Below are 12,725 nucleotides of genomic sequence, written 5' to 3' on the forward strand. Positions count from 1 at the left end.
AATATCCTTCCTTTGCACCTTGGAAGAAATGGAAGGAATGGCCAAAACCCCTTAAGTTTAACAGCACAAAAATTGCTGCTGGGATCAGTGATGAAATTATGGCTCTGGTGTTGAATTCCAGGATGGTCCAGGGGCAGCACAGGCTTAATATCAAGCACCTTTTCCTTCTGGTATGAATCTAGCACTGTGCTCCTGGGGATTGCCACGAAGCAGGACTCCATCCTCCACACTCCACACTTGTTTCTTCCCTCTGTCCCCTTTTTTTTCATCTGGTCTTGTCCCCTGCTCAGATTTTGGCTCAGCTCAGTGAATATTTTTAAGCTGCTTTGAAACTCTGGAAGATTTTCTTACCAGCATAACAGAGCTGTTGATCTCCAGAAGCCATCTCTAGCTTTTTGCAAGAGCAGGTGAGGCAGTCACGAGTGCAGGGTGAGCTGCCCTCAAGTCCCCATGCTGCCATTTACCCATGTCACACAGAATCATAGAATCTTAGGGGTTGGAAGGGACCTCCAAAGATCCTCCTGCCAGAGCAGGACCAAAAAAACACTAGGGCAGATCACTCAGAAAGGCATCCAGACAGGGCTTGAAAGTCTCCAGAGAAGGAGACTCCACGACCTCTCTGGGCAGCCTGGCCCAGGGCTCTGTCACCCTCACAGTGAAGAAGCTCTTCCTCATGTTCAGGTGGAACTTCCTGGGCTCCAGTTTGAATCCATTGCTCCTGGTCCTGTCCCAGGGCACAAGTGACAAGAGCTTGTCCCTGCCTTCTTGCTGCCCTTGTGTCTTGATAGACATGAATTAGATCCCCCTCAGTCTTCTCCTCTCCAGACTGAACAGCCCCAGGTCTCTCAGCCTTTCCTCATCAGGCAGGTGTTCCAGTCCCTTCATCACCCTTGTAGCTGCCTCCCCTCCTCCCCTCCCCAGAGACAGGCTGACCTGCTGCATCCTCCTGACCATAAGAGTGGACACTGCTCCAGAGGTGGTGGAGGACAGCAAGGGGGTCATTGCAGGCCATTTCATAGGATCACAGACTGGTTTGGGTTGGAAGGGACCTTCAAAATCATCTAGATCCAACCCCCCTGCATGGGCAGGGACACCTCCCACCAGCCCAGGCTGCTCCAAGCCCCATCCAACCTGTCCTGGAGCACTTCCAGGGATGGGGCAGCCACAGCTTCCCTGGGCAACCTGGGCCAGGGTCTCCCTCCTCCCTGTCCCCTCTCATGGACTATATTTTACAGGTGGTGACCTCCTATGTACCTAGACCATCTCCAAAGGCCAGGGTTGAGAGTATTTCAGACTCTCCTCAAGGAAGTTTCCACTTTCTGGTTTGGGTCAAGGGTGTGAATTGTGGGGGACAGAAACACCAGAGCTCCACATGCTGTTGGTTCCTGAGAACTGTTGTTGCTGCCAGTGTTTCCCACAGGCAGCATTTCAGAGAGGATGTCACAATCTGTGGCCTTTTACCAAGGTCTAAACTCTCACCAGCTGTTGGGGGCATAGTCCTTGGAGACTTCTGAGTAAATCTGACAGGTAACATGGAAATGGGGCAGTGCCAGCCAGGCAGCTGCTCTCTTTGCTTTAGTTCTTGCCCCTAGCTCAGTGCCTGGTGTGACACCAAATGGGTTTGGTGAGGAGGTAGGAGGTCTCCTTTTCCCTCCAGGTGGCACCCAACGTGCAGGCAGCTGCTGGAGGTTGGCAGCTCTGTGTGCTTCTCCACAGCCCAGGAACCAGCTGTGTCCTGAGCTGCATCCCCAGCACTGTGGCCTGTCAGGGCCAGGGAGGGGATTCTGCCCCTCTAGTCTGCTCTGGTGAGACCCCACCTGCAGTGCTGTTTCCAGCTCTGGAGCCCTCAGCACAGGAGAGACAAGGAGCTGTTGGAGAGGGGCCAGAGAAGGGCACAAAGATGGTCCAAGGGCTGGAGCTCTGGTCCAGCTCTGCTCTGGAGCCAGGCTGGGAGAGTTGGGGTGTTCAGCCTGGAGAAGAGAAGGCTCCAGGGAGACCTTAGAGCACCTTCCAGGGCCTGAAGGGGCTCCAGGAAAGCTGGGGAGGGACTTGGGACAAGGGCAGGGAGGGAGAGGACAAGAGGGATGGATTAAAACTGGAAGAGGGGAGCTGGAGATGAGATGTGAGGGAGAAATTCTTTGCTGTGAGGGTGGTGAGACCCTGGCCCAGGTTGCCCAGGGAAGCTGTGGCTGCCCCATCCCTGGCAGTGTTGAAGGGCAGGTTGGATGGGGCTTGGAGCAACCTGGGCTGGTGGGAGGTGTCCCTGCCCATGCAGGGGGGTTGGATCTAGATGATCTTTTAGGCCATTTCCAACCCAAACCATTCCATGATTCTCCACCTTGATCCTGCGTGTTCAGTTCTAAACCAGTGCTGTAAGGAGGAGTATTTCCAGGGGGGACTGTGTTGCTGTGACTCCCCCTGTTCTAGGCAGTAAGGGCTTTTAATGCCCTACGTGGGGCTTCAGCATGGTCAGGAGGTTCTTCTGCAGGTACCAACAGTGCTGAAAGCAGCCTGGGTTAGGAAGGGATTTTTAGAGTCACAGAATACCTGGTAGTGACTCTGGTGGGACCAATTAGTGGATTCAACGATCTGTATGGAAAGTCCATTTTAGCTTTCTGGTGACTGTTGCATTCCTCTCTCTTGGCCAAGTTGAAAAGGTGGATCTGAAGCCACAGGGATGGTGTAACTGCTGCATTACAAGGAATGCCAAACGCTGAGGTTAGACATTAACTGTGCTCTGCACTTGTCTGCATGTTGATCCTTGAAGAGCTGACCATTTATTTTCTAGTGTTTAATTTTTCACTTCTGTTCCCCAGAAGAATGCAGACCAGTTTAACCTTAAGTACCTACCCACCACCTTGGTTTTTTTTTTCATACTGAGGAATGTTTGTCCATGTATCATGAACTTTAATAAGGAGACACATCATTTCCATTCAGTGATTTGATGATGATGATGATCTGTGTTTGCAGCAGAACATTCTACGTAAAATCCTGCTGTCGTGTAAAAACTGAGAGTCATCAGGCCTCATCTGCCAGTGCCTCATGTGCACGTGCCTTTTGGAGGAGTGACCTGCATCTCTTCAGCTCCCACAGGAGTCATCCATGCAGGGCCAAAGGCAGTTGAGCACAACACGACCTGCAGGTCTCTCTTAACCAGGACTTGTTTAATAGCCACGCATCTACCTGCAGCCTCCCCTCCACGTGTCACCTGCAGGAACCCCTGCTTTGAGTAGGATACTTGCAGATGTGATCCTGCATTTGCACACCCATCATCTGAGTCCTCTTTTCCAAGTGCTACTGGGTCTTGGTGTCCAGCTGGATCCAGCTTGAGGGCAGGGAGGGAGCATGGAGAGGAAGGAGATAGCTTGAAGGAGCATGTTCTGCTCAGTCTGGAGGATACAACTGGTAACACTTCATCGCAGTGCTCATCCTGAGCAATCTCTCTCCTGCATGTTCAGCTTTGATCACAACACGACCTTCTCCACCTGCCACAGGGGGATGAGGGGAGGGATGGTCTCTGATAGGAGGCACCTGGGATGCCAGAAGCCTGGAATCCCCCTCAAAATGGGTGAGAAGGAGAATGTCTTGACTTGCAGCTTCAGGCCTTGCACAGTTACCTGCAAGCTGCAGTCACCATCGTCCTGCTGTGCTGTGTAGCCTGCATGAGAGAGAAACAGGCTGAGCACCAGCTCTGGGGGAACCAAAAGTGGGGTTTCACCAGGATTTGGTCCTCTTCCCAAGCATTCCATTCCCAAAAATGAACATTGTGGTTCTTCGCTGGTGAAATTCCTTCCTTTTGCTGCCTGGAAAGCTTGAACAGCCCCTTCCCATTGGTGGTGGGAAGACAAGAAAGACCTGAGACTTAAAACATGTGCACCCAGAGCTGAGCAAGGTGCATTAGGAAGGGAATTGCTCCAAGAGCAGGAACCAAGTCTCTTACCTGCAGCTTTTGCACGGTGCTGTTTTGCTGCACAGCGTCTTGTCGCCGGCTGCACGGGACAGCTTCCCAGGCGTGCCGAAGCTGTGGCTGCTTTGGCAACTACATACTAAATTTCTCTGGGAATAAAGGGAAGGAATTGAGTCTGGTGTTGCTACGTGTGCCTCGTGGTTTATTTATAGTTTGTTAGGCAAACCTGCTGACAGGCTGTATCCAACTTACTGCCTGGGGAATGAAGGGAGGTGGGATCGTACCAGCCGCTGCCTGGGGAAGGCATTCCAGAGGCTCTGTGAAAACTTGACATGAGGCAGAAAGTGTGCAGGCAGATGGCAGCTGCTCTAATTAAGACTTACTGCCTTCTTTTTTTTTTTTTTTTTCCTGCTGCTGTGGCTTTTAAGGTATCTCTCTTCTTTTTTTAACACCAGAAGAATTGTAGTCATTTATTATCCGTACAGCACAGTATGCGTTATATCCCAGCGATAAAAGAGCTTCAACCCACTGAAGTCAATGTCTTGATTCTTCAGTAAGTTGGACTATGAGAAGATGAGTCTCCCAAGGCAGTGGCAGCTGAAGATGTGTAAATGAAGTTGCCATGTATTGGTTAGTTCCTACCCTCCACCAGGATCTTTTGAACTGAGGCTTATAAAACACGCAGCTGTAGAGGTGCCTGGCAAAGAGGGGCTCCCTAGCAAATTAACAGCACACGTTGCCTGTGGGGGGCTCCTGCTGCTGGGGTGCACTAAGTACAGATGAGAATAAGCCCATCATTTTCCATTAAGTGTAGAGGGTGTTTTGTTGGGAGTTTCTTGGAAGCATATCCAGCATTTGGAGCATGAAGCTGATTGGGTTCCTGCTGGCGGCGATCGCTGCGTCCCTGCAGCCCCAGGCTGCTGTGCCCAGATTGTTTCAGTGTTTGAAATCAAGCCTGTTTCTTTCCCTTCGCCCAGGATTTGTTCCTTGAGATATAAAACAGGGGTTTGATTGATGTTTCAGAATTTCAGAAGCTGTGGAGGAGCATCCCCGTGGATTCTATGGATGAGGAGAAGATTGAAGAGTATCTGAAACGCCAGGGCATTTCTTCCATGCAAGAAACTGGACCAAAGAGAATAGTAAGAAAAATGACAGCTCTTTCTAGGAGATTCCCCCTGCCTGCCCCTGCAGTGTTAATTCCAAAACATGTTGATGAGCCTATGCCCAGCTGCTTTGTGTAGCTCGGGGAAGTGTGACCAATTTTAAGAAGCTGCAGAAAACAGTTGCTGTAGCCAGCAGTCAGTGTTTCTGTAACTCGTTTGAGCCAGTGTAATCCAAGCAGCATCAAGGAGAGGGCAAATGCCAGAAATCCCTCTGAGCTCCAAAGTGGAAGCTTCTGCTTGAAGCTGTGCAATACATGAGGAGGAGAACTTTACTGGGGGGAGGAGGGTGTTTTTTTTTTTAACTTTTTCTGCTCAGGAGCTTTGAAATCCGGGTGGGAGCTGCACAAGGTGCCTCCCACCGCGCACACGCTGCACTCCAGGCTGGGTGCAGTGTGCTCGTGTTATACTGGGAGGCCAGAATGGCTGCAGGCTCTCCAAAGATGCTTCCTTCCTGGCTTCCAAAAGATTTGTGTGTGATCTACCATGTCTTTTGTCTTGGCTTCAAACTGTCCTTTTATGAGAGCAGTTCCACTCAGGACTTGTTCCTGCTCTCTGCTGGTCGCTCCACGAGAGGCTTTAATGCCTGTTGTGGTGCAGGCACTCCTTGTGGTCGCTCCACGAGAGGCTTTAATGCCTGTTGTGGTGCAGGCACTCCTTGTGGGTGCTTTATTTTCTAAATGTGGCCCTGGGGATGTCACTGTGGAGGGAAATATGGAGCATGTCACTGTGGAGGGAATTATGGAGCACATCCCAGCTTCTGCAGCTGCATGGGAGCGTTTGGAAAATTCACTTAGAAACACCAGCTTTGCTACTGGGCCTGGGATATGGAGGTAGATGATCCCCAGGGTCATCTCCCTGCCTGGATTTGAACTGGGTGCTGTTGCTTCTTGGAAAAACAAGTGAGCCCCTTCCCTGCCTGCCCACCCCGGGCTCAGGCTGGGTTCTTCTTTGCAGAGGTGCTGCCTGGTGCAGCGTCACACACCAGCTCCCCGGGTGTCGCAGCCGGAGGGCAGCTCTTTTGACCACTGTTCATTCCTTCTTTTCAGGCTCCTATTCAGAGGAGGAAGAAACCAGCTTCTCAGAAGAAACGCCGGTTTAAGACTCACAATGACCACTTGGCTGGAGTATTGAAAGATTACTCTGATGTTGTTCCTGGCAAGCAGTGACCAGTTGCATTCTGGAGCAAACGGGCCTTTTCAGATGGGCTTTTTGCCACTTGGTGTCTGCTCCCAGAGAGACTGACTGTATATAGTAATGTGATGTGTCTCCCCAGCCACTGCCAAGATGGAACAGGTTGGTTTAAGAGTGGGTAGGAACGACTACATTTAGTTTCATTTCATTAGCCAATGGGAAATGTGTCTGAGAGGTTCTCACTAGTGGCCTCTTGGCCTAGGGTGATCAATGGTGCTCAGCGCGTAACGCGGGAGTTCCCGTTCCGTGCTGAACTCTGCTTTTACACTGCTCCAGGGCTGTTTGCCTGGAGTGATGTACAAGGGGCTTTCTAGAAGAACTGAACACAGCATTTGTTGTATCTCTTTTGGGAAAACCTTGTCTGCAGGTTTCTTTCACAGCCAAGCCCACCTCGTGGGCTGTCTGAATGCCTCTTCCTTGCTGTGGGGCCGAGCTTTGCTGACAGTCAGTGATATCTGAGGCTCCAACTCAGAAACAAACCCCTCTCCCCAGCTCCCAGCAGGCTGCAGGGTGGCAATGCAGCTGTAGCTTCCTGATGCTAGTCAGAAATTGCCCTCAGCAGTGGCTCCACTGCAGTGGATTGCATGTGTGTTGCACAGTTCCACTCTACGGACAGGAGGGAAATAAATGACAGTGTAATACTGGCAATACTGAAGCCTTTTTTTTGTTGTTTTTTTAAGCAATAAACTTACAATGCTGGTTTCCAGTGTTGCCTCCTTAAAGAATGAGAGAATCAACATATGTTGTGCTGCCTGTGTTTCCCTTTCCAGGGAGGTAAAGGAATCTCTGCTGTCTTTTTATCTTCTCAATGATTTATCGTTCCGGGCTGACACCGTCAACCACTTACCATTATTGGCTGGGAAGGGGGGACAAACTACCTTAAATGAAATCTCCCTGGAGATGTTCTGTGCAGCACGGGCTAAGGTGGAGCGTGGCCAGTTTGTGTCCTCCTGATAACTTCTTTTGCTGTGCTGAACCAGAGTCAATCAATGCTGATAGTGTTTTCCCGGCACTGCGGGAGAGGAGCTGTTTCCCTGCTCTTCCAGGGTTCAGATCAAAGGCACACCAGGTGATTGCCATATCCTGCTGGCAGTGGGGTGGCTGCTGCCTGCTGTTGCCTTGCTCCAAGTTTCAGGGGTTGAAGAGGAGTCTGTTGGACCTGGGCACCTGAGCAGAGGAAGAAGGAGGCTTTGTTCCCATCAGATGGAGCGAGTTGCGCCCGCGTGAGGAAGCGTGGGGAGAGAAATGGACTTGAGTGAGCGTCGCATCTGTTCTCCTGGTTTTAATGACTGCTCTTTTGAGAAACAGGCAACACTTCCAGCACTGCAGGTGTCAGACCTGTTTAAAGAGACACTGGTAGGAGGTTTCTTCTATTTTATTTTATTTTTCATGCTTTATATCTATCTACATACATATCTATAAACGCCTGCTGCTGCAGCTGGTTTTGAAACGGTTTTTCTTTGCCTCCCAGGTCAGCACAAGTGATTCCTCTTGGAGCTTTTTAGCCCTGCTTGGGGCACTTGTGGCACACTTGCAAACCAGTTCACCTCTCTTCTGTCGCCTTCACCCAAAAGGGATTAAAAAAACCCAACAGGCTCCTTTCCATCTGGTGCATTTTTGAGCATTTTTTTGGTGGTGGTGCTGGGACAAAAGGAAAGCTCTTGGTGAGTTGCCTTTGATACCTTTGGAGGCTTTTAGGGGGTAACTTCCCAGTGACCTTCCCCAGCATTACCTTTTCTGTCTGAGCCAGAGCTTGCAAAGCAGACTGAGAAGCAGGCTGACAGTTTTGTTTCTCTGCTCAAGTGATTTAAGATGATAGAGGAGTCCAAAGAAAACGCCTCCAGCTACTTTCAAAGGTTAAAAATACGTTCGGTCAATCATTAGGAGAGCAGGAAAAGAAAATCAACTACCAGCTCTGTCAGGCTCCAGTGTGCAAAGGAACAAAGCAGCCTGGTTGATGTCCAGTTGGAAAAACTGGTCACTGTCTCACTGGAGGGAGCCTTCCCTGCTGTACTAGCAGAGAGGGCATAATAAGTTTTACAGCTTGTTAGGTCACTGTCTCAAAAACAGCTGAGGGGGAGCTCACCTGGGCCTGTTAGAGGTGGCAGGGAATATAGACAAGCAGTTGTGGAGAAAGCAAATTCAGAAAATAACCATGATCTCCTCTCTTTCCTGTGGGTTTCAGGAGCTGGGTTTGGTTTCTGTTTATCAAAGCTGCTCCCAAGGGTCCTTACAGGTTTTTTTTCCAAGAACTCTTAAAAATCGAACGGTGCAACTCGATAACATTTCAGACGGTGTCAGAGGGAGCTTGTTTGCTGAGAGCATGTTGCTGCCACTTCAGTTCCCAATCACTGCAGTTCAGCAGAAGAGATCATAGAATCATAGAATCATAGAATCCTAGGGGTTGGAAGGGACCTCAAAAGATCATCCAGTCCAACCCCCCCTGCCAGAGCAGGGTCACCCAGAGCACATCCCACAGGAAGGCGTCCAGGTGGGTTTTGAATGTCTCCAGTGAAGAAGACTCCACAACCTCTCTGGGCAGCCTGTCCCAGGGCTCTGTCACTCTCACAGTAAAAAAATTTTTTCTGATATTCACCTTAAACCTCCTATGCTCCAATTTGTATCCATTACTCCTTGTCCTATCACTGGTCATCACTGAAAAAAGCTGAACTCCATCTTCTTGACACTCATCCTTTACGTATTTGTAAACATTGATGAGGTCACCCCTCAGTCTCCTTTTCTCCAAACTAAAGAGACCCAGCTCCCTCAGCCTTTCCTCATCAGGGAGATGTTCCACTCCCTTCATCATCTTTGTGGCTCTGCGCTGGACTCTTTCAAGCACTTCCCTGTCCTTCCTGAACTGAGGGGCCCAGAACTGGACACAACACTCCAGATGCGGCCTCACCAATGCAGAACAGAGGGGGAGGAGAACCTCCCTTGACCTACTAACCACCCCCTTTCTAATGCACCCCAGGATCCATTGGCCTTCTTAGCCACAAGGGCACACTGCTGGCTCATGGTCATCCTCCTGTCTACCAGGACCTCCAGATCCCTTTCACCTGCACTGCTCTCCAGCAGGTCAGCCCCCAACCTGTACTGGTGCATGACATTTTTCTTCCCCAAATGCAAAACTCTACACTTGCCCTTGTTAAACTTCATCAGGTTTTTCCCCGCCCAAGTCTCCAGCGTGTCTAGGTCTCTCTGAATGGCAGCACAGCCTTCTGGTGTGTCAGATCACAGCTGTTAAAGCCCTAAAACCCACTTTGCACTTTGTCTTCCTCCAGGGTGTTCTCCTGGACTCTGTCTGGCAAGACCGTTCTCCTGGTGGCCAAAACCACCGCGCCCTCCGCTCGCTTTCTTTGGTGAGATCCTTCTTCCCTCAGTCTGGGGGTGCAAAGGGCTGCTGAGAGGCCTCGTGCTCTCTCCTGGGGACCATAGGCCTGTTCCTCCATGGTTCTCTTCCTTCCCTACAAGTGTCTGCTGCTAACCAGGAAGACAAGGGGACTCGGGAACTTAGAAGAGAATATTTCAGTTGGAAGCGACCAACAATGATCATCTGGTCCATGGCAGGCACCTTGTCTTATGCATTTTGGGCATGCTCTTGGGCAAACCTCAGTGAGGTCTTCACCTATCCCTGGGAGGTGAGGACTTTCCTCTCCCACTCTCCTGAGGCTCCTCAGGTGGTGCACATCCCTTCCAGCGAGGACCTTGTTCCTCAGCTCTAGGATTTGGTGTGTGTCCCCCAGTGGGGGCTGCCACTTGAGCCCTTATGTGACCCTTTGGGGCAGTGGAGGAATGCCAGCACTGATGAGCAGTTCTTCTGACACAGTGTCCTGCTCTTCCCTTGCCATCTCAGCCAGGCCCCAGGGGATCAGGAGCTGCACTGGCCCTTCAGGAGGAGCTGTTAAGACTTCTTTGTGTCTCTGCATGTGAACCAGAGCTTTTTCCTCTGCTCCTCCTCACCCCCAACATCAAAGCACTGGTGTTTGGTTTTTTTTAAGGTACAAGGTAAACAGCCCAGGGGTGTGACACCTCTAAACATGGAGGTCTACTGCCTTCTCTCCTGAAGTTGCTCTAACTGAAGGGTAGTTCCACCTCCTTCTCTGTTACGATGATCATTCTGGAAAGGGATGGAAACCAGCAGGATTTTGTATGGTTGAATGAGAAAACTGACATAAGGTGGTGTGTACCAGAGCTGATCTATAATTCATCATGATCATTCAAGGCTTTTAGAGAGCAGAGGAGAGGGAGGCAGGGGAGCCCTGACGAGCTGTGTGAAGCCCCTGCACGTGGCTCTAGCCTGGGATGGCTGTCACTTCTGATGAGCGTGGGCAGGTGGTGTGGGGCCACCAGGGAGAGCTGGGCTCCTGTACCTGCTGCTGAGGAGGGGCTGTGTTTGCAGATGACTAGAAGCAGCCATGGCACTGACATCTCATTAGTTCCAGCTTGGTTGCTTCCTTTCGGGTCGCTGCTAATGTACCAGGCCCAGATTCCTTTGTGTCTTACTGCCTCGGGGGCTTTATGGCAGCTCCTGCATCTGGGGGAGGGTGTCCAGGGGGGTTGAGTGCTTTCTGTTGGCTGGTTAAGACCAGCAAAGCTAACCACTAACAACCATCAGGGAGAGGAGAGCTCTCAGACCTCAGTCTGCTGGTCCTGCTTTTCTGCTACTGGCAAAGTCAGGGATACATCTGGATCGTTGAGGTTCACCAGGGAGTTGTCAGCAACAGGGGGGGGATCAGCCTGCAAAGGTCATTCCCAGCTGCCTCAGGTACAGCCAGCCCTGGCTCTGGGGGTGCTGCACCAGCCTGGACTGGGATTTGGTTGTTGTGGTGGCTCAGGGCTCCATCTCCTCCTGGGGAGCAGAGCTCTGCTGGTTGTCCTGACTCCATAGGTACATTCCTAACTGTGTCTGTCTTGTCAGCTCAGCACAGGTTCTCTGGACCATCCCCATGAAGCAGATAAGAAAGAGTGGCAGTTCCCCAGAGGAGAGGGCTTGTCTGGACGTGGTATGAAGGCATCTTCATTGTGCTGGGCATAGCGTAATTGGAGCTTCTCTGTTCCCCAGTGAGGGCAAGGGCCACTGGAGCAGGGGAGGCTCCTGGTTCTTTGCTCAGTGCTGGGGAGGTCACACCTGGAAACTGTCCAGTTTGGGCCTCCCCACCCCATTCAAGAGGGATACTGGGAAGTGTCTGGTTGGAGCTCCTGTGCTGGTCAGGGCTGGGGGTAGAGGTCCTGGAAGGAGGGTGTGGAGCTGGGACAGCTCAGCATGGTGATGAGGTGGCTGTGGGCCTGGCTAATCATAGGTACAGCAATATGAAGGGCAATCAGGAAGATGATGTAGTCAGACTGTTCTTTGGCAGCCGTGGCAGATGACATCATAGCAGGAGGTGGGAAGTTTAGCTTGGATATGAGGGAAAGAATGCGGGTGGGGAGATGTCTCCAGCCATGGAGGTTTCAGGCATCACCCAGAAAAGACCAAGCTGCCCAGATCTCTTATTGGCAAACCATCATGTTGGATCTGAGACCTCCTGGGGGCCCGTTGACCCATGTGCTCCCATGGGTCCCAGCCCTGGTCCCTTCAGTTCTGCCCTCCTTGCTGTCAGAGCAGTTCTGCACTCTGAACACCCACCAGTGCTTCTGTGGTCGGGATCCACGTGTTGGACTCCACCAGCCCCACGGGTTGGATGTTCTGCAGAGTGCAAGCACAGCAGGGGAAAAGGAGAAAGGATGGTTAAGAAAGGAGGTTGCCCTTCCATTAAGTTATTTTTTTTTACTATACCTGCACTTCTGGGCTGACATCCAAGGCCTGAAGGACTTGTGCCATTTCCTCCTGCCTCCACCAGTTATGTTGTGTTCTCTATTCCCTCCTGGGCTAGTTATTAATTATGGAGACTGCAGAGATGAAGCCCAGACTCTGCTAATGGTTGACATCCCCCTGGTTTAGAAGCAGCATTGCAGAGATCTGCTAATGGTGTTTCTTAGCTTTGCTTTTTCAGCTCCACTGTCATCTTGGTTCCTAGCCCGAGCACGGCAGCCAGGCAGAAAATGGTGCTTCAAGCTTGGCTGAGGCCTGGCTGTGCCAGCAGCCTGAGGGAGCAGGGCACACATCCACAGTACCCTGCCCATCAACCTGGGTTGAAATGTACCCCCCAAATCATCTCATCCCAACCCCCCTGCGTGGGCAGGGACACCTCCCACCAGACCAGGTCGCTCCAAGCCCCATCCAACCTGCCCTTCAACACTGCCAGGGATGGGGCAGCCACAGCTTCCCTGGGCAACCTGAGCCAGGGAACCACCCTCACAGCAAAGAATTTTGTCCTAATATCTCAATTTACTCTCTTTCCATTTGAAAAGCTTCATCCTAAATCCCTCTGTGCATTTATCCCCGTCGTTCCTGGGGCGGTGGGATGGTTAATGATCTGCCTCCTTTCCTGGGCATGTGGAGCCTTTTTGTGCAGGTGGGG

The 12,725-nt window shown here is 51.3% G+C and overlaps 2 protein-coding genes across 2 annotated transcripts in view; both read left to right on the forward strand.

Annotated features, from left to right (window-relative positions):
* Positions 1-6,998, forward strand: part of GTF2E2 (general transcription factor IIE subunit 2) — a 29,703-nt gene extending 22,705 nt beyond the window's left edge. The window contains exons 7-8 of the mRNA XM_051619497.1: positions 4,931-5,046; positions 6,117-6,998. Coding sequence (XP_051475457.1) covers positions 4,931-5,046; positions 6,117-6,236 — 236 coding nt within the window. The 3' untranslated portion in view covers positions 6,237-6,998. The remainder of the gene's footprint in view (positions 1-4,930; positions 5,047-6,116) is intronic.
* WRN (WRN RecQ like helicase) overlaps positions 1-12,725 on the forward strand; it is a 128,795-nt gene that overhangs the window by 65,874 nt on the left and 50,196 nt on the right. The gene's annotated exons all lie outside the window — the stretch shown is intronic.

This window comes from Apus apus, chromosome 4 (genome assembly GCF_020740795.1).
Source record: "Apus apus isolate bApuApu2 chromosome 4, bApuApu2.pri.cur, whole genome shotgun sequence".
NCBI classification, from domain to species: Eukaryota; Metazoa; Chordata; class Aves; order Apodiformes; family Apodidae; genus Apus; species Apus apus.